Source organism: Diceros bicornis, chromosome 26 (genome assembly GCF_020826845.1).
Source record: "Diceros bicornis minor isolate mBicDic1 chromosome 26, mDicBic1.mat.cur, whole genome shotgun sequence".
NCBI lineage: Eukaryota > Metazoa > Chordata > Mammalia > Perissodactyla > Rhinocerotidae > Diceros > Diceros bicornis.
The window spans coordinates 13,684,821-13,711,776 of NC_080765.1; the positions used below are offsets into that span (position 1 = coordinate 13,684,821).

Sequence of the window (26,956 nt, forward strand, 5' to 3'; positions counted from 1 at the left end):
GGCTCTCGAGCAGTGAAGAGGTCATCACGAGGACAGCACACGCGCGCACGCACACTCACCTGAGTGCATACGTGTAGCCAGTGTTCTCGGGCACACACTGAGGAGGAGTGTACATGTGGAGCCGAGAAAAGTCCATGTTCACGATCTCACATCATACTGCAGAAGGTGGGGAGAAAGCAATGCAGACGTTAGAAGGTTAGAAACACACAGAGGAGTCCTGTCCGATGTAGCCAGCCCATGTGACATGCTCTGACCAACTAAAATGCCACTATCAAAACTTTAACAAAACAAAGCCACTAGTAGTAGTTTTTTGTTTTTTATTTTTTAAACAAAGGAAACAAGTTTTCTCATAGTTAAAGTCCAGGAACACTTCTGTTATATTTGGTTCCCTATAATGATAGATCTATAAAGGCAACAAGGGGAAAGTCTAGATCTACTGACTTATAATTATGAAAATTGGGGCACTTTCAAAAGAATACTGAAAGTAACTCAGAACCCTTTTTGAAATGTATTTTTAAATTCCTGAAGGTGTCAAAATGTTCTCATTCTTCTGAAGTAAGTTTTCCCTGTTATTAACTAAAATAGAACTAGTTCTCATTCCATGGTCAAGAAGCACTCACATACTTTCCTAGACAGCCCAAGTTTTCACAAGCACCTCAGGATCAGAAAACTGCAGCATGAGAAATAAATAAGCTTAAGGCACTCTTTATACTTTTATTTTTCCCCAAAAGAAAACAGATTCTTTTTAAATTAAAAAGTATTTAGCATATTGTTTTTCAGGTTCTCATGCAGATTTCTTTGGAATGACTCAAACTTTCCTCTGGCTAAAAATATTCTCTCTCTCTCTCTCTCTCTCTCTCTCTCTCTCACACACACACACACACACACACACACACACACAAACACATAAACACACACTCTTTCTCTCTCTCTCTCCCCAAATAAAAAAAAAATCCTCATAGTAGTAATGTGAACTATAATCTGTTGTTGAAAAATCTAAGGAAGATAAAACTAAAAAAAGACCATCCTGGACAAAAAATATGTATGTATAAATGACTGATTTCTACAGAAATAGAATAATCCTAAAATATGTATGGACCCATAGAAGACTCTGAATAGCCAAAGCAACCTTGAGTAAGAAGAACAAAGCTGGAAGCATCACACTCCCTGAATTTAACGTGTATTTATAAAGCTATAATAATCAAAACAGCATGGTACTGGCATAAAAAACAGACACATAGGTCAATGGAACAAAACAGAGAGCCCAGAAACAAACCCATGCATATATGGTCAATTAATCTATTACAAAGAAGCCAAGAATATACAATGGGGAAAGGACAGTCTCTTCAATAAATGGTGTTGGGAAAACTGGAGAGCCACTTGCAAAAGACGGAAACTGGACTACTATCTTATACCACACACAAAAATTAATTCAAAATGGATTAAACACTTGAACATTAAGACCTGGAACCATAAAACTTCTAGAAGAAAACTTAGGCGGTAAGCTCCTTGACATCGGTCTTGGTGATGGTTTTTGAATCTGACACTAAAAGCAAAAGCATTAAAAGCAAAAATAAACAAGTGGGACTACACCAAACTAAAAACTTCTGCACATCAAAGGAAACCATCAACAACATGAAAAGGCAACGTACTGAATGGGAGAAAATAACTGCAAATCATATACAGGCATGTGTCGCTTAATGATGAGGATACGTTTGATATGTTTGAGAAATGCATCATTAGGCAATGCCTCATTGTGTGAACATCACAGAGTATACTCACACAAACCTGGATACTACAGCCTCCTACACACCTAGGCTATCTTATGGGACCACCGTCGTATATGCAGTTTTGTCCATTGTTGACTGAAACATCACTGTGTGGCACATATCTGATAAGAGGCTAATATCCAAAATATATAAAGAACTCACATAACTCAATAGCAAACAAACAAACAATCTGATTAAAAAATGGGCAGGGGCCGGCCCCGTGGCTTAGCGGTTGGGTGCGCGCGCTCCGCTGCTGGCAGCCCAGGTTCGGATCCCGGCGCGCATCAACGCACCGCTTCTCCGGCCACACTGAGGCCGCGTCCCACATACAGCAACTAGAAGGATGTGCAACTATGACATACAACTATCTACTGGGGCTTTGGGGGGAAAAAATAAATAAATAAAATCTTAAAAAAAAAAAAAAAAGGCAGAAGATCGGATAGACATTTTTCCAAGGAAGACATACAGATGGACAACAGGTACATGAAAAGATGTTCAACATCACTAGTCATCAGGGAAATGCAAATCAAAACCACAATGAGCTATCCCTTCACGCCTGTTAGGATGGCTATTATCAAAAAGACAAAAAACAACAAGTGATGGAGAGGATGTGGAGAAAAGGGAACCCTCATACACTGCTAGGGGGAAAGTCAACTGGTGTGGCAACTACGGAAAACAGTACGGAGGTTGCTCAAAAAATTAAAAACAGAACTACCAGGGGCCGGCTCCGTGGCTTAGCGGTTAAGTGTGCCCGCTCTGCTACTGGCGGCCTGGGTTCGGATCCCGGGTGCGCACCGACGCACCGCTTGTCTGGCCATGCTGAGGTGGCGTCCCACAGACAGCAACTAGGAGGATGTGCAACTATGACATACAACTACCTACTGGGGCTTTGGGGAGAAAAAGGGAAAAAAAGGAGGAGGATTGGCAATAGATGTTAGCTCAGGGCCGGTCTTCCTCAGCAAAAAGAGGAGGACTGGCATGGATGTCAGCTCAGGGCTGATCTTCCTCACAAAAAAAAAAAAAAAAGAGCCAAATAAAGAACTGAATCAAAGTTTAAAAAAAAAAAAAAAAAAAGAACTACCATATGATCCAGCAATCCTACTTCTGGGTATTTATCTGAAGCAAATGAAAACACTTAATTTGAAAAGATATATGCACTTCCACGTTCACTGCAGCATTGTTTACAATAGCCAAGATATGGAAACATTCATGGATGGGTGTAGGGATAAAGAAGTTGTAGTGTGTGTACACACACACACACACACACAGACACACACTAGAATATTATTCAGCCATAAAAAAGAAAGAGATCTTGCGATTTGCGACAACATGGGTGGACCTCAAGGGCAGTGTGCTAATTGAAATAAGACAGAGAAAGACAAATACCATATGATCTCTCTCATAGCTGGAATGTAAATAAATAAATAAAACCAAGCTCACACATACAGAGAACAGATTGGTGGTTGCCAGAGGTGGGGAGTGGGGGGTGGTAGAAATGGGTGAACTGTTTTTGTTTTTGTTTCTTTAGCTTAAATAAATTGAATTAAAAAAAATAAATAACTGATTTCTATAAGCTAAGACAAAAGTACTTCAATTTTTATACCATTTTCTTTGAAACAGTCCAAATAGTATTTAAAAAATTAAGTACTCATAGAAATAAAGATCATTGTTTATATATAAAAATTTTACTGCACCTATTAATTTCAACAAACACCACAAAACTCCTGCATTTTAAAAAACATTTCAACATTCCTTGATTCTTCTCGGGGACCTGGCCCACGTAGAACAGACACTCAACAAACACAGTCAACTCTTACTTGGCAGTCTACTAACATACATGTAAACTTCTTCCTGCAAATAAAATTAACTTTGATTTTTTAATCCAAGTATTTGTTCAATACCTGTTTAACTGCCTCGATCTCTGTTTTGTCTACTCTAACCACCAGTACAGGTTCAAAGGCGCAAATGCTGAAGAACAGAGTGGAGGAGGAGGGGGAGGGGGAAAGGGGGGAGGGGGAGCAGGAGGAGAAAGAGGAGCAGGAGGAGGGGAAGGGGGAGCAGGAGAAAGGGGAGGAAGAGCAGGAGGAGGAGCAGGAGGAGGAAGGGGAGGGGGAGGAGCAGGAGGAGGAGCAGGAGGAGGAGGAGGAGCAGAAGGGAGAGGAGGAAGGCCTTACCTGCCCTGGGGCTATCTTTGCCCAGTTTCCTTCTCTCCCAACAGCCACACAGCTCTGCGAGTTCTCCCAGCTCAACTGGACGGAACAGGCCTGCTCACCAAGCCACACCCCAGCAGCAATGTAATAATGGCTTCTGACTTCGCTGATGTTTGGTTAATAGCTTACTAAGCAACCACAAATGCTGGACTTAGTAACAATATTAATACCCCATTATTGTTCTCATCCTCTAGAGTGGATAATTTTTTTTGTTTCCTATTAGCTACTCACTGACTAACAAAACTCAAACTTCCTAACTTCATTCCCAAAGTAATCTTCCACTTCCCTATTTTACTGTACCTGCATTACTGACCATGACCAAACCCCAGGTTACAGTTGTTATAATCGCTGCTAACCAACTTCTACCAACTTCTCTACTATTGAATTGGTATTCAACACGTACTTAGTGAACTGGATGGGTTTACAGGGATTTCTGTTATAAACAAGTGAACGGCAGATGCCAAATATTTTAGCACTTAAAGATGATGATGATGACATGGAGACATCAGAGCACCCAGCTAAGCACATGGATGGAGTCCTACAGACTTGGGCTCAAATTCCAGCTCTGCACACTAGCTGGCTGCCCTGAGGCAGCTCCAAATGGCGGGAAGCTCTCCCCATGAAGTGGGCCAGGAGCAGGGCTGCAGACAAGGCAGCAGAAAGATCACAGGAGGTCCAGCCTGTGACTCAGCACAGGAGGAACAGTTACAGAGCCTGGGGAGGACGCAGGCAAGACCGAAAACTTATAGACCTTTGCTCTGAACAAGTTACATTAATATGTTCTCACGTTTGGTTAATTTCTAATGCATAACAAATGGTGTTTTCAAAAGCTATCAGAGGTGCAGGACCAGCTATAACCACATTTTCAAACCTGGTTTTTCCAATCAATGAGACATATGATAAAGCTGGGCCATATCACCTCTAGCCGGGTGTAATCTAGGCCTTATGCCACAACTTAAAAAGATGTAACTTCTTGTCTCTGAAATAAAATTCTATCAAAGAACCAAGTGCAGCTACTGGCCGTCAGTCCAATTTCGTATCACAGGTATGACAGGATTACAGCAGAATGGCCAAGGAAAAAATCCTACAGGTGACAACAGAGACACAAGCTGGGTAACAGACACAGTGGTAGATTTTTGGTAAAATGTTTTACGAGAGGAGCTACAAATGTAATAAAATGCCCAAAGATAACACCATCAGGAGAGCCCCAGTGCGGACAGACACTAGACTCCAGGGTTCCCAGGCAGCCCGCTCTGGAAGAAAGGAAGATAAGAGACAACAGTGGAGGGAGAATTCGCACATCACCATGGCCATGGTTCAGCAGCTACGACAGCAGAAGGGAGTGTGCAATTGCACACCCTCACTTTTTCCTACTTACTCTGATTTTACTATATAATCACGTGAATTTTATGTTACCTTCTCCAGTGAAATGCCTCTAAGTAGAAAACTATCCAGGGGCTGGCCAGGCAGCATAGCAGTTAAGTTCGTGCTCTGCTTCGGCAGCCCCGGGTTCGCAGGTTTGGATCCCAGGCCCGGACCTACACACTTCTCATCAAGCCATGCTGTAGCCGCATCCCATATAAAGTAGAGGAAGATGGGCACAGATGTTAGCCCAGGGCCAACTTCCTCAGCAGAAAGAGGAGGATTGGCAACAGACGTTAGCTCTAGCTCGGGGCTAATCTTCCTCACACACACAAAAAAAACTATCTGCAGAATCTGGCCCCGGCTTCATTGGACCCGTGGCTCAGGTAAGTGTTGCTTTGGCCATCACTTACTCTATAGCCCAGAAAACCACCTCTCCCTGGAGAAGAGCAAGAGGACCAAACTCACGCAAAGCAGACCTCCAAAGAAGCAGGTGGATGCAGAGGCTACACCAAGCTCAACTCAGAATTTCAAAAGGGAGAGATGGTTAGTGCCCTCTTTTCTCAGTCTACTGTGGAACTGAATTACATGACGTGATCACTAACACTGTTAGGATTTACTTCACGACCTCTCCACACCTGGGTGCTTCCTCTCAACGACCCCACCATCTCACTCCTTCCCTTCCTCTTTCTCCCCTGACAGATCATGATGTGGATTCAGAGCACTTTAAATTAAACTTTAGTTCCCTCCATAAAATGTGAGCATTAAATAAAATTACAGGATAAAATAAATTGTAAAAAAGGATTAAATGAAATAATGAAGCACGACACACGACACTCAAATGTTAGCTTTAGTTATTTTGTGGAATAAAGTTACATAGCCTATGTTTTAAATTTTTTAAAAACCAGATTGTTTTTTCTTCTGAGTTAGCAATCCCTGAGATGAAAGATTCACTCACCCCTGGCCTAAATAAAAGACAGAGTCCACCGGGCAGCTCAGATGGCTCCGAGTGGGAGCCGACAGGTTAGAACACCAGCTCCAGCCCTCTCTCAGAAGCAGATCCCAACACGCAGCAGCAAAAATGCAATTTCAATACTAGTTCTACTGATAACTAATGTTAAGTGCTGAGCATTTTCAAAACGCTGTTCTCAGTCTCCATTTACTTCACTGCTAATTAAAGCCCACATGTAACATTAGAGCCCTCCTATTTGTACCACGGCCTGAAGGCAGCTCTGCCTCCACCCTCCGCCTGAGACTCCAGGGAGACCTGATTTGCATTCTTAATCCAAAAGGACTGAAACAGTAAGTAAAGAAACGGACTGAAAATGTTTTCAATGGCATCGGAAAAGCTTGGAAAGAATCCGAAGTCAACATTTTGCAAACAGATGTGTCACAAAGAGGCGTCCTGTCCAGGCTCCATTGTCCTCATCTAGTCCCTTCCAGGCCACTGCACTCCCCTCCTTCCCCTAAAAGTGCTATGACCTCATCACAGGCCCGTTCCCCATGAGTGCCCTGGACTGGTACCCAACTCCACACGGCTCACTGCACAAAGGAGCCAGGGCTCACGACAGGCCCCAGCTCCAGGCCCAGAGCCCAGGCGGGACTCTCCCAGGCTGGTCAGCCCAGCAGATGAGCACACAGGGGGGACAAGAGCCCCACAGTGCACGAGGGGGGCTCCCCCTGCCCCCCAAGAGAGTGCTTCTTTAGGATGCCAGCTTTCCGGTTGAGCTGCCAGTCCTAACAGGGAAAAAGCACGCACCTTAGGAGATGGTGGCCAAGAGGGACATCGGCAAGCAGAAAAGAAAGCACTATCGCTATCAATCACCCAAAGTGTCTCCTTTTATCTTGTTTTCACTAGTGGCTGATAGAACACGCAAGCTAGCAAGCACAGTCAAAAGGAGAGGGCCTCTGTTGAGGCTGCAAACTGGCTTCAAACCTAAGGAATTAAGTCAGCATCTTTACAAACATGCACGTCCCAGGAGGGCTTCCTAAGCCACACCGGGTCCCTCCTCTAATGCCCTCACCTTCTCCAGCACACACTGAAACATTTACATCACACGCTGGAGAGGAAAATACACACTCAGCTTTTCTTTTTGAATGCTTTGGACAAAAATGGATTTTGGTTCTACCACCACATATAATTCGAATCTTTACTATTTAGAAAGTCTGTGCTAATCCAGTAACAATCTAGAAAACATGCCTGAAAAATCTCAAAAAGTACAAGTCACACAAGGTTGAAAACAGAGCTCCAGGCAAACGGCAAAACCAAAGGGACAGAATAAAACAGTTCTGAAATAAAATTAGCACAATATTTTCTTAGGAAATGCTAACAGTTCTAAAGGAAAACTGGAAAAAGGCAAACTTTACAAATGGCTGGCAGCACTTCCTTTCATCACCATAAAGCACATGCTATCATCATCCAGCAGATAATCACTTTTCATTAAACAATGTATAGAGCAATCAAATTTGCTCCAAAGGCACTGTGTTTATAAAGATTAGCAAGTTACCCGTCAAGTTTTCTATTAGCTGACCTAGTCACTGATGAAGTGGACCGAGACTAAAAGCAAGTCCAGGCCGAATCAGGCTGCCGTGTCTTTCTGATCAGAAACCCTCGGAACAACCTGCCGCAGATCAGTCTCACCACTCCCGTCTAATGGCTCTCTCCTCACGGACGACGATCCCATCCTCTGGCTCTCATCTGCAACCTGTCCTCAGGGACAACAGCAATCCCAGGGGACAGTGACAGACAGGACCCTCCTCCCAGCTCTGGCACAGCTCCAGACACTGCCATCTGCCACAAGTGCCGACTCGGGGGGCGTTCTAGGCTGGCAGCACAGGGCTCCTCCTGCACACCGCAGACCCACAGTGGCCCTCAGCCTCCGGCCTAGCCAGCAGTGGACACTCAGCTGGCCAGGTCGTCCCTCAAAGACCTTCCAGAGAGGCACTGCGGGGCGTGCGCGTACACACACATACATATACGTACACATACACGCGCGTGTGTGCTTGTTCTAACCCCACCGTCACTAATCCTTAATCACCCAGGTTTCAAAGGGCAGCTGCGCTGCACTCAGGAGTTGTATTATTTCGTCCCCTGTAAAGAATTACTTGTAAAACTAAAATACTGAGGAGCCCCTTTAAAAATTAGTACTAAATCTTAACGTAAGTACTCTGCTCAGATCTTAATCCTGTTCAAATTAAATAATGGAGAGACTAATAAAAACATTAGTGATTTTGTCTATAGATTAAAAAAATCATAAACTGGGTTAGTAATGATTGTTATCCAAAGATCATGTTCAATGTAATTACTTCTACAACATAATAAATAGGAATTGGCATCACATCTCTGTTTTCATTTTAAAGAACCAAAACAATGCTAGTTTATGAAAAACTATCATTTATACTAAGTGAGAATCCCTAAAAATGAACTGATTAAAACAGCAAATCAGAAACAAAAGACTATAACCTCAAAATACTTGAAAGGGCTTTACAGATTGCTACATGTTATATATATTTGAATATGTTTTTAAAACTTCTAGAAAAATATCACACTAAATTTAATGGTAAATTCTACAGAATGAGACTTCTTTTCACTTACCCCTATCTGCACTGTTTGAAATTCTTTTTGAAGAGCAGGTATTGGTTTTATAATTTAAACAATGAATCCAATAAATATTATTTTCAAAAAGAAAAAAAATCTGATCTTCATTTGTGAAGTGGTGTGGGGCCACCAGACCCACTGGGTTCAATTCCAGCTCTTCCTCTTCCTCAGCTCTAAGAACCCCGCAGTGGTACCTGCACCCCTGGGGACCATTACTAGGAACATACAGAGCACCCAACCATCAGAGCGTTACTAGAGGAACACACCTGGCCTGCCCAGTGCTGCCAGGCACAGGGAGAAAACACTCAGTAAAAGTTAGTTATTATTAGCTGCATCTCTGTACTGAAAGAGAGTTTCTGGACAAGACGTGATGTTTTTTTCCTTTTTTTGGAAATGATGAAATAACAGGAAGAGGTGTAGGCTAGATGAGTCTGTTTACCTAAGAAAACAGCTCTGAGTTTTAGAGAAAATAATGACCTCTCTGTGAAGATACAGGATCACAGGCTTACATCTCCCAAAGATAAGCGCTCCAGATCCTTTTAATAAAAACTCCACTTCCTCTCACGGTGATATTTATCACCGTGTTTCAGCAAAAGTCCAAAATCAAATTATTTACTTTGTACACATTACTGTAAAGGGTCTTTCTTCTTAGATTACAGAAAGCATCGACAACACAGTTGTACTGTATTTGCTTCAAAGGCAGAGCACACTAAATTTCCTTACAACCAGAGCAACTAGAAAGACTGCCCACAACGCTGTTTTTACTGGAAAGAGCTTGTCTACAGTGAACGCTTTCAAACAGCAATGCTGTACAGGATCCCTGGGGCTCCCCCCACATCTAACAGTGTTCCCCCTAACACCGGAAGTGCAACTATGACAGGTGAAGAAGGCCAGCTGTATATCTTATCCTACTGGGAGGCTTGTCTTTATCTTATTGTTTTACAGGATTTTAACCGTTTACACGTCACACATGCGCAGGGTGCCCCGCATCTGTCACTGAACTGGCTGCAATGTCAGTCTTTCCCTGACACTTGTGTCCTGCGTTCCCTAACCCAAGAGCACATGAACAGTCCAATCTCTTATGGATTCTAATACTCTTACTGATTTGACTTTTATCTTTCCAGTCATTTTTAACTTACCTAATCCATCTGTAATTCCTTTGTATACAGAGAGGCAGGCATCTAATTTTACTTCCTAGTGAGCATCTCTGCCTGGATCATCCACAAGGAATTATATTCAACACGTCCAAATCACCCCCATCAGCCTGCTCCTCCCTCTTCAGACAGCAGCGTCCTCCTTCCAGCGGGTCACCCCCTCTTCATTCCTGCTCCCCGACACACTATCTCTTGCTGGCTTCCTGCAAGCACCCCTGACTAGTTTCCCTCTCTCCAGTCTTGCCCCCTCAAGCCAGAAAACTGTCAGAATGGTCCATCTACAAAGAGATCTGACCATCTTGCTCTCTTCAGATCCCACAGTGGCTCCCCAGCACCTACAGATAAGACTCAAGAGACTGAATGTGCCAGGCCCTCCCTCCCAACACTCAACTTCTTCCTCTCCGTTTCCAACCAATCCACACTGATCCTCAGTTTCACTGAGAACCTGGGCTCGGGTACCCCTCTTCCCACCACCCCATTTACATACTGTTCCTATGCTCTTGTCTGCAATACCCTCCTGATTCCTGATTCCCCATCCCATCTCCTTGGTCTCTTTCCACCCCAAATGTTCCCGGCTGACTTTTACTCATCCCAAGGATTTGGCTGAGACACCACCTCCAGGAAGCTCTCCTGGATTCCCCCAACTCCCACGTCCAAGTTAGGTGCCAGTTTTAGTGCTCCCTGGTGTTCATCACTTAACAGAAATTGTACTAATTATTTATTAATGAGTCTTTCTCTCCAACTACATCCTGAACTCCCTGAGGGCAGGAACTAACCTCACTTGTGGCACAAATGAACACTTTGTAGGTGCCCACAAAAGCGGGGGAGCTCACCACTATGCATGTTGCCTGCTTTGCCATCAAGCTGAAAATACTGTTGCGTTCCCCTCATCACCCTCTGCTCCGTGTCTGACTACGTCCTGGAAAAACCACACCCCAAGTGCTTCACAAACACATGAAGAGCAGTAAAGGGCATGCCTGTCAGGGTCTCCTGATTCTTTCTCCTAATGGAGTCAAAGCACTTCTTAGATTTCCTCACCTAATTAGAACAGTGGTGTCAACTCTGTTTCAACTTCCAACTATAATTGGGAATGATAACTGGGAACAGTAATAACAGGAGTTTATTTGTACTATAAACATAAACAGTTAATCCACACCACTTCTCAATCACCTCCGTAGTGCTCTGTCCTCCCACATGTGAAGCATCAGGCTAAAAGTGAGCGCTTTCCAGTACTGAAAAGGTTTGTAGCCTAAACAGCAAGGCAAGAAATCATTAAATTGATTTGTTTTTCATATTCTAGATCTAGCTCACATCTTCTAATAATATGAATTAAAGATCAAACAAAGTAAACAGAATGACTAAGAACAAAGCAGCCAGGCGAAGCACGGCTCTGTTTTCACGCCACTGTGCCCCGGCAACAGCCTCTTGCTCCCCCTGGAACCACTGACCCACACTTGATTACCTCCACACTACTTACTTCTATTCTGCACAAATGTCAAAAAGCATCTGTCACACAGTTCTTATCTCCTAAACTAAAATTTGCAGCCAATGACCATTCCCTGAGTGTCCCACGTGACTAAATGAAAAACGAAGCCCCCAGCTAACAAGCAGGCTTAATTACAGATAAAACTCAAACTGCAGAACTAACGAGGCACATGTGACTAGATGAACTGGAGTCAATTACAGTATACGACTGTAACAGAGAGCCCAGTACAGGCAGCAACATCATGTTCTGTATTTCTCATCTGTCAACCCTAAGTGTATTCTGGATCAATGGAAGTAAACAGTTTCAAACATAGATCCCGCAGGTCCGGTCTCCGTTATCTGAAAATCAAGTGGGTAAGCAGTCCAAAAGAGCAACGACCTCTAAATTTCGGAGTGAGAGGAAGAAAATGACTGTTTTCAATCAACTAACAGTCCTGCAAGGCTCCTGCAAGCGGCAATGAGCACAACTACGTCACTGAAGTGTCCGCAGCACCCAGGTGAGTCCGACATCACTTGTGGTTGGCCGCCTCCCTGTCTTGTTCCCATCTGCCCTAGGAGCCCAGATGTGGGCACCCCCTGTGTGATGTGGTCAGGACCACCGAGCCTGGATCAGCAGAGCCTTAGGAAGCACCCTGCGAGTCCCTGGGCTCTCACCTCACCTTGAAATATCCAGGTAACGCAGGAGTTGTAACACTGAAGGGCGGTGTCATCCTGTGACACCATTTCTCCTACCAAAAATGTTGCTTGGCATTTATTGTAAGCAAATTCAAACTGGTTCTATTTTCAGAATCTGGGGACCACTTGGTGGTCATAAATTCAGGACCAGGAATAATGGTTATGAGCAGACACTCCATCAAATACCAGCTTTCTCTGAAAATAGGTCACCCAGGAATTTCCCATTAAAAATGGTGTATTGAACACAGATGTTAGCTTCCACTCTCTTCCAGACACCCTCTTAAAAAGGGTTTTTTTTTAAGGCATATATATCCATAAGAACAAAACAAAAGGAAGAAAAGACAACAGCAAGAAACTTGGAAGCTAGAAAGCAAATGGATGAATAAAGCTGACTGAATCACAAGCTCACAACGAGCAACACTGAGAAGTAATCCAGTTTTCACCATGGAATCCCCAAAGGCTGAAGAGTGGCACCTGTGTACATTTGGAAGTGAGGATGTAGGATGGAACCAAAATACAGGAGGAATCCAATGCTGAAAGTCTGTTTAAGAAACAGGCAAAACCACAGGCTCATCTCAATTGGTGCAGGAAAAGACTTGTCAAAATCCAACATCTTTCATGATACAACCATTCAGCAAACTAGGAATAGAAGGGAACTTCCTCAACCTCATAAAGGGCATTTGCTAAAACCCATAGCTGCCATCATACTCAATGGTGAAAGACTGAAAGGTTTCCCCAAAGATCAGGAACAAAACAAAGATGCCCACACTCACCAATGCTATTCAAGATTGTATGGAATTCTAGCCAGGGCAGTTAGGCAAGAACAAGAAATAAAAGGCATCCACACTGGAAAGGAAGAAGTAAAGCTACCTGGATTCACTGATGACATGATCTCATATAAAGAAAATCCTGAAGAGTTCACAAAAAACTATGAAAGCTAATTAAAAAACTGAGCTAAGTTGCAGGATACAAGATCAAGACACAAAAATGAGTTGTATTTCTACACACTAACAATAAACAATCTGCAAATGAAACTAAGAAAACAATTCCTCTTACAATAGCATCAAAACAAATAACAAACTCAGGAATCAAGGAAGTGCAAGACTGGCACACTGAAAACATTGCTGAAAGAAATTACAGAAGAAACACATCCGTGGAAAGACATCCCCTGTTCACAGGCTGGAGAACCTGGTGTTGCAAACGTGGCAATACTCCCCTCGTGACCTACTGATTCAATGCAATTTCCATCAAAATCCCAAGGGCCATTTTTGCAGATATGGTAAAGCTAATCCTGGAATTCATATGGAACTGCAATGGATCCCAAATAGCCAAAAACAGTCTTGAAAAAGAACAACAAAGTTGGAAAACTCACACTTCTCGATTTCAAAACTTATTACAAAACAGTGTGTTAGTGGCATAAGGATAGACATACAGACTAAGAGAACAGAACCGAGAGTCCAGAAAGAAACCCATACATCTATGGTCAACTGATTCTCTACAAGGGTGCCAAGACCATTCCAACAGAGAAAGAATACTCTCTTCAACAATGGTGCTGGGACAACTGGACATCCACATGCAAAAGAAGGAAGGACCCTTACCTCACACCATATACAAAAATTAACTCAGAATGGATCACAGACCTAAATCTAAGAGCTAAAACTATAACTTTTAGAAGAAAACATAAGGGTAAGTCTTCACGACCTTGGATTTGGCAACGGTTTCTTAGATATAACACCAAAAGCGTGAGTGACAAAGGAAAAAACAGATAAACTAGAGTTCATAAAAATAAGTATTTCTGTGCATCAAAGAACACCACTAAGAGAGTGAAGACAACCCAAAGAGCAGAAGCAAGTATATGCTAATCATGTATCTGAGAAGGGTCTAATATCCACAATGTATAAAGAACTCGCACAACTCAACAAAAAGACAAACAATCCAATCTAAAAATGAGCAGAGAACTTGAAAAGACATTTCTCCAAAGATGATATACACATGAAGCACACGAAAAGATGTTCAACATCATTAGTCACTAGGGAACTGCAAATCAAAATCAAAATTAGATACCACTTCACATCCACTAGGATGGCCATAATAATAAAAAAACAGAAAATAACAAGTGTTGGAGAGACTGTGAAGAAATTGGAACCCTTGCACACTGTTGGTAGGAATGTAAAACAGTGCAGCCACTGTGGAAAACAGTTTGGTGGTTCCTCTATGTTAAATATAGAGTTATCATAGCACGCAGCAATTTCACTCCTAGGTATATACCAGAAGAACTGAAAACAGGTGCTCAGACAAAACCCATTCACAAACGTTCACAGCAGCATTACTCACAATAGGCAAAAAGTGGAAATAACCCAAATGTCCACTAACAGATGAATGGATAAGCACATTGTGGTCTATCCATACAATGGAATACAATTCAGTCATAAAAAGGAATGAAGTACTGATACATACTACAACATGGATGAACCTTAAACGCATGATGCTAAGTGAAAGCCAGACACAAAAGGTCACATATGGTATGAATCCCTTTATAGAAAAATCCAGGGCTAGCCCCATGGCTTAGCGGTTAAGTGCGCGCGCTCCGCTGCTGGCAGCCCGGGTTCGGATCCTGGGGGTGCACTGACACACCGCTTCTCGGGCCATGCTGAGGCCGCGTCCCACATACAGCAACTAGAAGGATGTGCAGCTATGACATACAACTATCTACTGGGGCTTTGGGGGAAAAATAAGTAAATAAATAAAAATTAAAAAAAAAATAAAGAATAAATCGTGCCCATTGGAGGGCTAATATATAATTAAAAAAAAAAAAAAGAAAAATCCAGCATAGGCAAATTCAGAGACAAAAAGTAGATTAGTGGTTGCCAGAGGCTGGGAGCAGTGGATAACGGGGAGTGACTGCTAGTGGGTACAGGATTTCCATTTAGGGTGATAAAGTTCTGTGTTGATGGCTGCACAGCACTGTGAATGTACATAATGCCACTGAACTGTACAGGTTAAAATGGTAAATTTTATGTTGTGTATTTTACCACAATAAAAAAAAGAAGCAGTTAGCCACCACGCATCAACCCCCTTCCTGTCCTCTCCCCACCAAGACTGGAGGATAAACCGAGGGTCTCTAGACCAGAGGGTAAGAGGAACAGTGGAGTTCCAGGATGCCTTCCTGGAGTGCTTCCTTACAAACTGTGGAGGGCCACAGCCACACTTGACTTCCCAACTTCTAAAACGAGGCAGGAGATTGGAAAGCCCTTCTTTGGGAATCTAAGAAGCATAATTAAAGGTCCTAAAACTAATGACACTGAGGGTTCCTCAAGGAAACCCAACCCATGATATCAGCCGACGGTAAGACCAACGCAGGCACACAGAACGTCTAAAGGACTGTGTGGTTCCCATTCTCAGACACAGTGTTCAACCAAGATCGCACAACACTCCAGGACAGATGGACCAAAGCATGCAAAAAACGGGCTCATGGAAGGAGAGTGAGACCTACTCCATGTATGAAATAACAGCAAGTTGCTAAATTCAGAGGAAAAAAACAACCAAAACAGCTCTGGGAAATTGAAAACATGAAGGCCAAAATAAAGAGCTAAATAGATAAGTAAGAAAAGATTGAAGAAATCTTCTAGAGAGTGGAACAAAAAAAAAAAAAAAAACACGGAAAACGGGAGAGAGAAAGATAAAAAATGGAGAAAATCGGTCCAAGAGGTCCACCGCCCAAATAATAGTGTTTCCAAAACACACAGAAAAGAGAAAACAAAGAGGAGGAAACTGTCAAAGAAAATCTATGGAAAAAACTCCCAGGAACTACCAATCATGAGTTTCCAGACTTAAAGGAACCATGGATGAAAACAGACCAAAACATAAGACGTTTCTGAGCACCGAGAATCAGGGAGTAAAAACAGACCGTATACAAGGAGTCCACACTCGGGATGAGGAGTCAGAGCAGTGCGCACGGGGCAGCAGCTCTGGGAGCTCGGACACCGGCGACAGTCCTAACCTGGGGTGACACCGACGGCCAGCGAGCAGCAGTGACATGGTGTCGACAGGGAGGGAGCGGCGACGACCCCTGCCACCTGCCTGGAGGGGACAGGCAGGGACAGTGCCGGCCGTGGTCGCGGGGTCCCCACCTGTCGGTGTTAGTGAGCACGGGGCAGGTGGACAGGCGCGCAGGTGAACAGACAGAGAAGCGGGCAGGTGGACAGGCAGGCAAGTGGACAGGTGGACAGGTGGAGAGGCGGGCAGGGCCTGGGCACGCATCTGGCACCTGCCGGGCGGGGCGCCGCGGGCGCGGCGTGGGTCAGGAGCACCGCCCCCCGCGCGGCCTGAAGGGTGGGACCTGCCCGCCCAGCTCCTCAAAGGGGGTCGTCCGGAAAAGAAGCGCGGGGACGCTGAGGATCGTGGGGGGGCGGGTACCCCAAGCCAGCCCGCCGTCCCGGGGCCGAGCCCGAGGGGACGTGGGGGGAGAACTGGGAGGCGCCCCGGCCAGGGAGACGGGCCCTCGGACGACCACCCGTGCCCCCACCACCCCCGCCCCGCAGCGCCGAGACGCAGGGCCGAGGGCTGCCGCGGGGGCGGGGCGCAGGAGAGGGCCGCCGGGCTGAGGGGGGAGCGGCCGTTGGCGGCCCAGGCGGGGCCCGCGTCTTGGCCCGTCCCCGCCGCCCCCGCCCCGCGCCCCCGCCCGCCGTGAGAGGCGCCTGGCCTCCCCCGAACCCCGGCCTCCCCCAACCCCGACCCCAGACCCCAACCCGGCCTCCGCTGACCTGGCGCGAGCCGGACCCGAACCTCACCTGCCTCGCGCCGCCGCCACCCGAGGCCTGGTCCGCGCCGCCCAGACTCGGCCCCGAGAGGAGACCGTGCCAGCGCCAGCCAATCGCGCGCTACGCCCAGGGGCGGGGGCGGGAGCCACGCGGACGTCCACCAATCCCTAGAGCGCCACCTGAAGCTCCTCGGCCAATGCGGAGGCGGCCTGCCTAGGGGTTCGGCCAATCGCGAGCTGAGGCGGGGTAATGGGCGGGGCTCCGAGGCGGCTCGCGGAGGATCGGGGGGGGCGAGGGAGGTGGGCGTGGCGGGCGCGCGGGTGCTGGGAGGACAGGGGCGGAGTCTCGGAGAGGACCACCTTCTGTTGGGCGCGGGGGGCCGCGTCTAGGAGAGGACCCGCATCTGGCGGAAGGGACCGTATCTGGGGGAGGGGCCACATCCCTCGGAGGACCCCCATCTCGGGGAGGGGACCGTATCTGGGGGAAGGTCCACATCCCCTGGAGGACCCCCATCTCGCGGAGGGGACCGTATCTGGGTGAGGGTCCACATCTCCGGGAGGACCCCTATCTCGAGAAGGGGGGCGCATCTCAGGGAGGGCTCCCATGTCGGGGAGGACTTCCATCTCGGGGAGGCAGCAGCCAGACCACCCCATGTCCAGTCCGGTAGTCATTGCAGCCCTCGCCCCTGCTGCCGGGCTCCCAGGAGAGCCCCCGGTTCCCACGGGGCCCACCTCGCCGCCCTGCTCTGGGCAACTCACCCCGAGCCCCCGCCCCAATACCTCTGCGGCCTCCAGAGCCTCTGGCGTCCCCCCAGGTCTAGGCAGCAGCACCCCCCACACACACCCCCACCCCAGGGCTCCAGGTGTGCGCTCCTCCCAGGCGGCCTCTCCCACTGGGGCACGCGGAAGCCTGGTGGTTGCAGAGCCAGGCGTCAGGCTCCTCCTGTGGCCTGTTTCACGCCTCTTCTACTGCCCCAAACCGAGAAGCTCTGCACTCTCCTCTCTGTTTTCCCAGGAACAGTACAGATGACAACAGGCTGCACTTGTGTAGGGTTCCGCCCTTTACTATCTCTTTCCAATTGCCTAACTCTCCTTCCAGGTAGATAAGAAAGCTATTATCATCCTCTCTTTACAAAAGGTCAGGGAAGAGACAGAATATTCCAAATAGAGCCATATCTTAAAACTGAGTCCACTGTTCCTTCCAGCCTGCCACACTGCCCCCTCCGAGAAAGACTTCCACCACTGCAAAGGAAAAAACCAGTTGCAGGGGTTGTTTTAATGAGAGCATATTTATTAACAGTAATGGCAGTGGGGCAACACAGTTTTATCTCTGTGTCTCTATGGGGTTTAGAGCCATCCTTTCTGCTTCACTTAGGTTATAAGCTCACAGCACAAGGGCGATGTCTTTCTGTGAGATTATAGAAAGTCTCACGCTTGGTGTAAATTCTACAGGTGCCTTTTCATAAGGGGAAGTAGATGTTCAACTGAAGAAGTGACAAAGGAGGGAGGAAGAGAAGGGTTTTTTTTCTTTTCAGTGTTGCCCCCGAGGGTGGGGGTGGATTGAGGAGAATAAAGATCTGGATTAATTCTAGACCTGCATTGTCCACAGTAGCTACTAGCCACATGTAACTAATGAGCCCTGGAAATACGGCCAGCCCGAATTGAGATGTGCCATGTGTATATAAAATACACACAGAATTCTGAAGACTAAGGGTGAGAAAGAAAGAAGGTAAAATATCTCATTAATATTTTAAAATATTGCTTATGTGTTAAATTGCAATATTTGGATATATTGATTAAATAAAATACGTTATCAAATTTCATGTTTCTTTTTGTTTTTTTAACACGGCTACTAGAAAACTAGAAAACGAAAATAAGATTTCGTAGGTGGCTCCCGTGATATTTCTAGAGGACAGCAGTGTAGACGTTAGTGGAGATTTCTGGATAAGGATCCTCACTGAAGACAGATCACAGAATCTTCTTCCTCCCAATAATTATGACATGACCAAGGACAGCTAAAAAAATAGTTCACCAGCAACAACAAACAAGGAAGGATGCAAACCTACAGGCCATAAGGCCAAAGGAGGAGGTTCTGGTGGGGCTCAGGAGACCCCCGGAAGGTGCTGGATAACCAAAGGGAGTCGGCAAAATCCTGAGGGTCCTTACGAAGGACCCCCACCTGCCAGTTTTCAGAGGAACAGCTGAGGGGGAGTGGGCAGCATCGGGAAAGACACGGAAAAGCCTTTGAGACAGAAGCCCTGGCTGCCCACCTTGAGACTGCGGTGGAGCCAAGGCAAGGCCAATGCCACCCCCACACCCTATAGCACTGGCCCTCTCCCTATTGACTCATCTTAAAACCATTCAAGACCCCACCTGCTCCCACCCCTAGCTAGAAACTCCGGAGAAGCCCATGCCTCTCAGCATCCGAGAAGTTGGGCAGAGCCCAAAGGGTGCACCATTTGGGTCTCTAGGCAGGGAAGGGGGGGAGTCAAGGAGGAGGCGAAAACATCCTGGCAGAAAACAGCAAAAACAGACGGGCACTGAGAACTCACCTGCATGAGCAAGACAGACAGGATGCTCTGAGGGAGTAAGAAGCGTGGCGAGCAGGGATGAAACTGTCCCCCACCACGCCCGCACACTTGATGAGGGAAGAAACCCATGACGCCCGTCTCTTGTCTCTTCCGCCTGCAGCAGTGAAGGTCATGGGGAAGAGGCTGGAGCCAGGGACCACCCAATGGAGTTCCTCCCTCACAGATCCGCATCCACCCGGACGGGCTTCCATCTAGTTTGTGTGGACGTTTCTCTTAGGTGTAGTTCTTTGGTTTTATTATCTATGCCTCACTTTTCTCTCAAGAATGTGAGTTTTGATTTTTTTTTTTTTTAGATCATTAGCTTTGATGGTCTTCAAATTGCTGTTAAAACCTTAAATTCAATCTGTTGTTTATACTGTCAAATCTATTTAGGGGAAAGATTTTGACGGACAGTTGTGCGAGCTCTGCACCCAGAGCCTACTGCCCGGGGTTCTCACTTGAGAAGATGGACATCTGAGCACTAGAACCTCGGCCCCCTCCCCATGCTGGCCTCCGCCCTCTCACACTGGAGGGCCGGCACAGCCCGTAAGGCCTCTGTCCGAGGAGCACATTAATGGAGGGACAAGGAGAGGCAGGCAGGAGGGTCTGGGGGCTCTGTGCCTGGGAGCCTCGCCTCTAAGCACAGCCTGGGTCTGTGTTCCTCTGCCTGGGGGTAACCGCCTGGCGGGATACTGGGTGACACGCTGCACTTCCAAAGTGTCTGTCCCTTGGGTTCCCCATCTTCCCACTGCTGCTGACCGGTATGGAGTAGCTGTAATATTGGTTTCACAGCTGGGGAAACTGAGGCAGAGGCCACACCAGCAGTCTGGCTGGAGTGGAGACCCAGGGACAGTGACTCCATAGGCCAGGCACAGCATGCCTTGGCCTGCTCTCTGTCTTAAGGCCGGGGAAGTAGCTCGAGGACAGCAAACGCCTGTTGACTAAGCTCCAGGAGGGAGGAGCGTTTTTTCTCTGTGAGCTCACACCTCCCATTTGGCAGCAGGTTCTGTCTTTTGGTTGTAAACAGAACCCGACTCCCGAGAGAGGAGTAAGAAAGACTGGCTCAGAAACCCAAGCTGGAGGCTGTGTGCATCGAGTCAGGGCGTGCCGGCGGGCGGGCAGAAGGCAGGGCCCACAGAGAGCCAGGTGAAGGAATATTACCCAGAGCAGCACCTCAGAGGCTAAGGAAACCCCATTCTCTTAAGGAGACGAGCTGACTTCCCCACGTGCTGGGTCTCCGTCCCACTTGCTTCTGGTTCCTCCTTTGTGGGGGGAGCACCCACGGTGGAAATGTGGTCAGACCCTGCGGCCAGCGACGGCGGGTCCCAGGTCCTGATGTGGTTTCGCAGCACATGACCATAGGGAGTCCTAAAAGGAACATGACTGAGAGCTGGGACAGTCCCCGCTCTGGCCAACTTTTACAAAATCCAGAATCCAAAGTTCCATTTAGAGATGTGCTCCATTGACAGGGGTCTGTCTCTGCTTTACTCACCCCCCATCCCTAGAAGCAACAGTCAAGAGCTGTGGGAGCGTTGTGAGGAACGGCACATCCAGATGGCTGACGTTAAGTGGTGGAGAGCAAATAGACTCTAGAGGAGGGTCTTTCCTTGTCCCTTCCAGCTTCTGGTGGCTTCTGACATTCCTCAGCTTGTGGCCGCATCACTCCATCTCTGCCTCCATCTTTGCCTGGTCTTCCCCTGTGTCTCTATGTGTCTCCTTCTCCTGTAAGGTCACTTGTCATTGGATTTAGGGCCTAATCTAGGATGAACTCACCTCGAGATTTTTTCCTTAATTAGATCTGCAAAGACCCTTATTCCAAATGAGGTCACATTCGAGGTTCGAGGTGGATGCATCTTTTGGGGTCATTAATCAACCCACCACAGTTGTTCAACAAATGTGCTGAGGGACATCTCGCTCCCCAATTCTTTGCCAAGCAAAATAGTTTGCATCCCAAAAATCAAAAAACCATCCCAGATCTCCCCCTACCTACGCCCTCATTTCTCTCCTTGAGAGAACTGTCTTTGCTCACTCTCTCTCTGTCGTCTCCTCTCATTCTCTCTAGAACCCTTCCTCACCATGCCACCAAAACCACTCTTGCTCAGGCCACCAGTGACCTCCAGTTCACTGAAGCCAACAGTTGGTTCAGGCCTCATCGTGATCTGCCAGCGTTTTGCCCGGTGACCATGCACTCCTCCTCGACACCCCTCCTCTCTCTGCTCTGGGCGCCCCTCTGATTCTCCACCCATCCTCAGGCTCCTCCTCAGCCTTCTTGGCTAGTTCTTCTTCATCCCTCTGACCTTTAGACACTGAAGAGTTCGAGGTTCATCCTTATGTCTTATTTTTGTCTACACCCTTTCAAGACCAGTCTTAAGGTGATGACGCCCAAATTCCCTTCTCTAGATGGGAACCATCCCTGAACTCTGGATGTGGACGTCATGTTGCCTGCTCTCCTCCTCTTCTTGGGTACCTCAGAGGCGTCTCCAATTTAACATCACCAAACAGAATTCCTGATCTCAGCCCACCTGCCCCTTCTCTAGTCTCCCTCAGGCCAGTCAAAGGCAGCCTGCTCCTTCCAGTTCCTTGAGCCAAAAGCCTGGAGCTCCCTTGACCCTCCCTCTGTCTCCAGCAGAAATGCTGTGGCTCATCCTTTAAAGCAGATCCAGGGGCCGGCCTGGTGGTGTAGTGGTTAAGATCGAGTGCTTTGCTTCAGCAGCCCAGGGTTCTCAGGTTTGGATCCCAGGCGTGGACCTATGCACCACTTATCAAGCCACGCTGTGGCAGGCGTCCCACATATAAAGTATAGGAAGATGGGCACAGATGTTAGCCCAGGGCCAATCTTCCTCAGCAAAAAGAGGGGAATTGGCAACAGATGTTAGCTCAGGGCTACTCTTCGTCACCTAAAAATAAATAAATAAATAAATGAAAAAATAAATAAAGCAGATCCAGAATCAGGGCATGTCTATGCCCTCCGTGGCTGTGACCCTGACCCACGCCCATCAGTCTTTGCTCAGATGACTACATGAGTCTCCCCCTGGTCTCCTTGCTCCCACCTTTGTCCCTCAGACCCTTCTCAGTCATGTGACTTCTCCATTCACAACCATCAGTGCTCCTGGGTCACTGAGAGGAAAAGCCCAAGTCCCTGCTGTGGCCTTGAGTGACTCCGCCCCGTTCTAACTTTGTTTTCTTTTGATTGGGGTGAAATTCACATAACATAAAATTAATCATTTTGTGAGAATGTAAAATGGTGCAGCTCAAAACAGTCTGGAGGTTCCGCGAAAAATTAAACATAGAACTACCATGTCACCCAGCAATTCCACTCCTGGGTGTATGCCCAAAAGAATTGAAGGCGCGACCTCAAAGAGATACTTGCACACCCGTGTTCACAGCAGCACTATTCACAATAGCCAACAGCTAGGTGGAAGCACCCAAGTGTCCATCGACGGATGAATGGATAAATAAAATATAATCTATCCATAAATGGAATGTCATTCAGCCTTAAAAAAGGAAGGAGATTCTGCCACATGCTGCATCATGAATGAACCTTGAGAACATTGTGCCAAGTGAAATAGTCAGACACAAAAAGACGAATACTGTAGGATTCCACTCATAGGAGGTCCCTAGAGTCATCAAATTCACAGAGACAGAAAGTAGGATGGTGGGCCCCAGGCCCTGGGGAAGGGGATGGGAGTTAGTGTTTAATGGGGACAGAGTTTCAGTTTAGGAAGATGAACACGTTCTAGAGATGGATGGTCGTGATGGCTGCACAACAATGTGAATGTACTTAATGCCACTGAACTGAACACTGAAAATGGTTAAGACGATACATTTTATGTTATGTGTATTTGATCACAATTTTGTGGGCCCTCTGGAAAGAGCCTCCCCAGGTTCTTCCTGAGGATGAAATCCTCATACTGATTGCAAAATCCCCCTGCCTGGGGGCTTGAACACGTTTAGAGGGAAAAGGGCAGCTTGAAAATAGTGACCCAGGAGCCAGATGGGCGAGAATGAAGGCTGCTCCTGTTGGGCGGGGAGAGCATCCTCCAGGGGCACCAACTGGGAGTCACCATGAGTTGGTCCTGGCCAGCCAGGGAGCGTGCTGCTGCCAAACCTTGGAAAAGGCTGGAGGAGAAAGTGAGAACCAGTGGGCTCCGGGAAAGCAGAGTTTCTGGGCAAAACTGCTGGGGGCCGGTCTTGAGCAGAGATTTAAGGGGTGTGCCCACTTAGGGGCTCGTGGTGCTAATGAGAAAAGTGGCTGTCACAGCTGTGTTTAAGTTTTTATTACTTCTCTATTTCACAAGCAATATAGATGTGTTGTAGAAAAGAACTTGAAAAAAATTAACAGTGTATAGGGGAGAAAACCTAACACTGCTTTGAAATTTCACTACCGCCATAAAAAACAACCACCACTCCTATTTTAGAGCATTATCCGACATACTCCTTTTTTAAACAAAATGGAATCACGCCATACATTTTCTTCTGTGACCTGCCTTTTTCATCGTCTGAGGGAATTTTCCTCCTCCTGTTTCTTTACGGCCTGAGACGCCTCGCCCATGGGTGGATGCCCACAGCTACATCCAGGCTGTCTGCGCTGTAAACCGTGCTAGAGAAACATCCGTGAACACTCGCCTTGGCTCTCTTGTCCTCGTGTTTCCTGAAAATACATTCCTGGAAGTGGAATCGCTGGGTCAAAGGCCGAGGGATATTTTTGCGGCTTCTGTCCTCCAGAAGACAGGAGCAGAGGAAACAACCACCCTCTAGAGGACACTGAGCCAGGCAAAGTCACTCAGCGGCCGGGGGCCTCCCGCTGCTGTAAGCTCCCTGAGGGTGGGGACGTTTGGTACCAAGAAATTAAACAATTTTTACATTTAACGTCAAAGATCGTCTTGAAGGCTATTGAGGGTCACTGGCAAAGCGGCTCCTGTGTGAGTTTGGTCTCAGGCAGTGTGCATTGGCACACAGCGGCGTTCAAGTAATTGCTGTGAGCTGAAGATGACAGGACAGAGGCCAACACAAATGATCGCACCAAACAGGGCCGAAGAGCCCTGCACAAGGGCCCTCAGCGATGCAGGCAGAGGAGGAGTGGGGAGAGCCTGCCCAACCCCACTCGGCAGGCAGCCCGTGGGTGCACATGGGGCGGGATCCGCCTCACGGGATCCTGGTCGCACAGCAGCTTTGATCCTAAGTGTTTACTTTGTAGACACGATTGGATTTGTAGTTATGTGAGAGCCAAAAGCACGAGGACTCTATGCTTAGTATTATGTTTGTACATATTTAAGAAACTTTATAATTAAAAGACTTTAAACACCGGGGGAGGGGGGCCTGTGCAGATGATTTTTCACTTGAGAGGCCCAGGGGTCGCTGTAACTGGAGGAAACCCGGTCAATTTCCGGCTGGGTTCCGGAGGAGGGCTGCCTCAGAAATCCCCAGGCGGCCGGCTTCTCTGGCTGTTTTCATGCTGGTCGCTTCCAACACTGCAGTCCTCGGCCCCTCTGGGGCTGGGCTGGTAACTGCACCATTCAGCCCATTCACTTAAAAGTAAAGACTTTACACCCAAACATCCAGACAGAATCTGGGGCCCTGGCTCTGGCCACTTGCCCTCCCGAATCAGTTCCCCAGGGATGCGGCCTTTCTGCTTGGGCAGCAGCGAGGCGTGGCCCCTTCTCACAGAGGCAACCCCAAGTCCCCACGCCAGACCACTGCCCCCTGTGCCGCAGCTGCCCCCTGAGCACCTGGGACGGGCTTAGGGGACCAATGTTTTAGAGTGCCAGTGGGGGATACAGCCATTCCAGACCTCCCCCCAAAACATAGTGACACAATATGAAATAATCACCCACACGTGTGCTGTCACTCTAAAAACAAAAATAAGTGTTTCTTTGAAACCATGCATTATTCCGTTATTTACTTCTCTGTTACATAAACGCTGTTATTTAAACAAAACAACCATAGGATTAGTTAACAGTGCAACAAGTAGTAATGAGTAGTAGGAATCACGAGAAAAAAATAACGATATTTATATAACGTTTCTTTCTGTCTTTTGATACAGCAAATTTTCTTACCTTTTTAAAACTTCTTTGTTGGATATTTAAATTTTGGAGGCTATGTTGTGTGTATTCTGAAGACACATAAATGTAAACCTTTCTGTTTAATCAAAGTTTTTATTGAGATAATTGTACATTCATGTGCAGTTGTAAGAAATCATACACCATTTCCCCAACAGTAACATTCTGCAAAGCTATAGTATCACAGTGCAACTGAGATGCTGATGTTGACACAACCGTCGTCTTATACAGATCTCCCCAGGTTACATCTGCTCCTGTGTGTGTTTATGTGTGTGTGTGTGTGAGCACTTGGTTCTGTGTATTTTATCCACATGAGGTTCGTGTGTCCATGGTGAAGATGATGAGCCCCTCCAGCCCACAGGGACCTCTCCTGCCACCTTGCCCAACTCACCCTCCCTCCTGCAGCCCTCACCCCCGTCCACCCCTCGTCCCTAACCCCTGGAAACCACTAACCTGCCCTCTTTTTCTAAAATTTTGTCAACAATGTTATATAAAGGGAATCATACAGTATGTAACCTTTGAGGTTGGCTTTTTAAACTCAGCAGAATTCCCTGGAGATTTATCTAAGCTGTTGTGTATATCAATATTTTGATCTTTTTAATGTAACACTTTTTAAAAGTAGATTACAGATACAATTATACAGATTATGCCATGCCTCTTCCCGTCCCTTGATTCAATAGGGTATTTTCACTCTTTCTGTTTCCTTCTGTCACACCACTTCTCTGCGCTGGAGGACACCCTGCTTTTCTTTGATGCAGCAGAAAACAGAATACAAACATACGTTCCCATTGACCTGCAGCTCTGTTCTCACACTGGGAGTCCTGCTGTCAGTCCGACGTGATGACATCTTACTGGCAACACTGGGTTTTTAGACTTGTGGGAATTCGTTTCCAGGTCTCAACAAATGTCCATCCAGCTTGTATCTACAGGATTATTTTGGTTTATTACAGCTGTTTATTAATCAGGTCCTTTGTGTAGATAAATTTATCACATAGGCTCCCCATGTTGAAAATATCCATTTTTAAACACTCTGAAGTGAACTGAAAGTCACCATAAGTTAAATCTCTTTCTCAGGAAAATAGTTTTAAAACACAGAGGTAATTGAAACTTGAAATCAAAGTTGGATTCCAAATAAGTGATAGTTTTAGTAAAGGAACAAGGAAGTCACGTTAAACTCCACTGTCCTTTCCTGCTGACAGTCTTCTGAGTTCTGAAACGGTCCTGTTGTCATAAAGTGAGTTTGTGTTTTCCCTGTACGAGTTATTGTCACGACCTGCCCAGAACATCAAACAACTCAGGGGCAGTCAGTCCATCC

At 46.7% G+C, this 26,956-nt stretch overlaps 1 protein-coding gene across 6 annotated transcripts in view; it reads right to left on the reverse strand.

The window, feature by feature from the left end:
* SUN1 (Sad1 and UNC84 domain containing 1) overlaps positions 1-19,618 on the reverse strand; it is a 60,481-nt gene extending 40,863 nt beyond the window's left edge. For 3 of the 6 annotated variants that reach the window (XM_058569456.1, XM_058569455.1, XM_058569451.1), the window contains exons 1-2: positions 19,565-19,618; positions 60-156 (exon numbers count right to left, since the gene is read on the reverse strand). In XM_058569456.1, coding sequence (XP_058425439.1) covers positions 60-136 — 77 coding nt within the window. In that variant the 5' untranslated portion in view covers positions 137-156; positions 19,565-19,618. Of the gene's footprint in view, positions 1-59; positions 157-17,043; positions 17,089-17,792; positions 17,812-17,856; positions 17,968-19,564 lie in introns of those variants that run through there. The other 3 variants (XM_058569452.1, XM_058569454.1, XM_058569453.1) reach the window with 3 other exon arrangements.
* Positions 19,619-26,956: the final 7,338 nt, after the last annotated feature.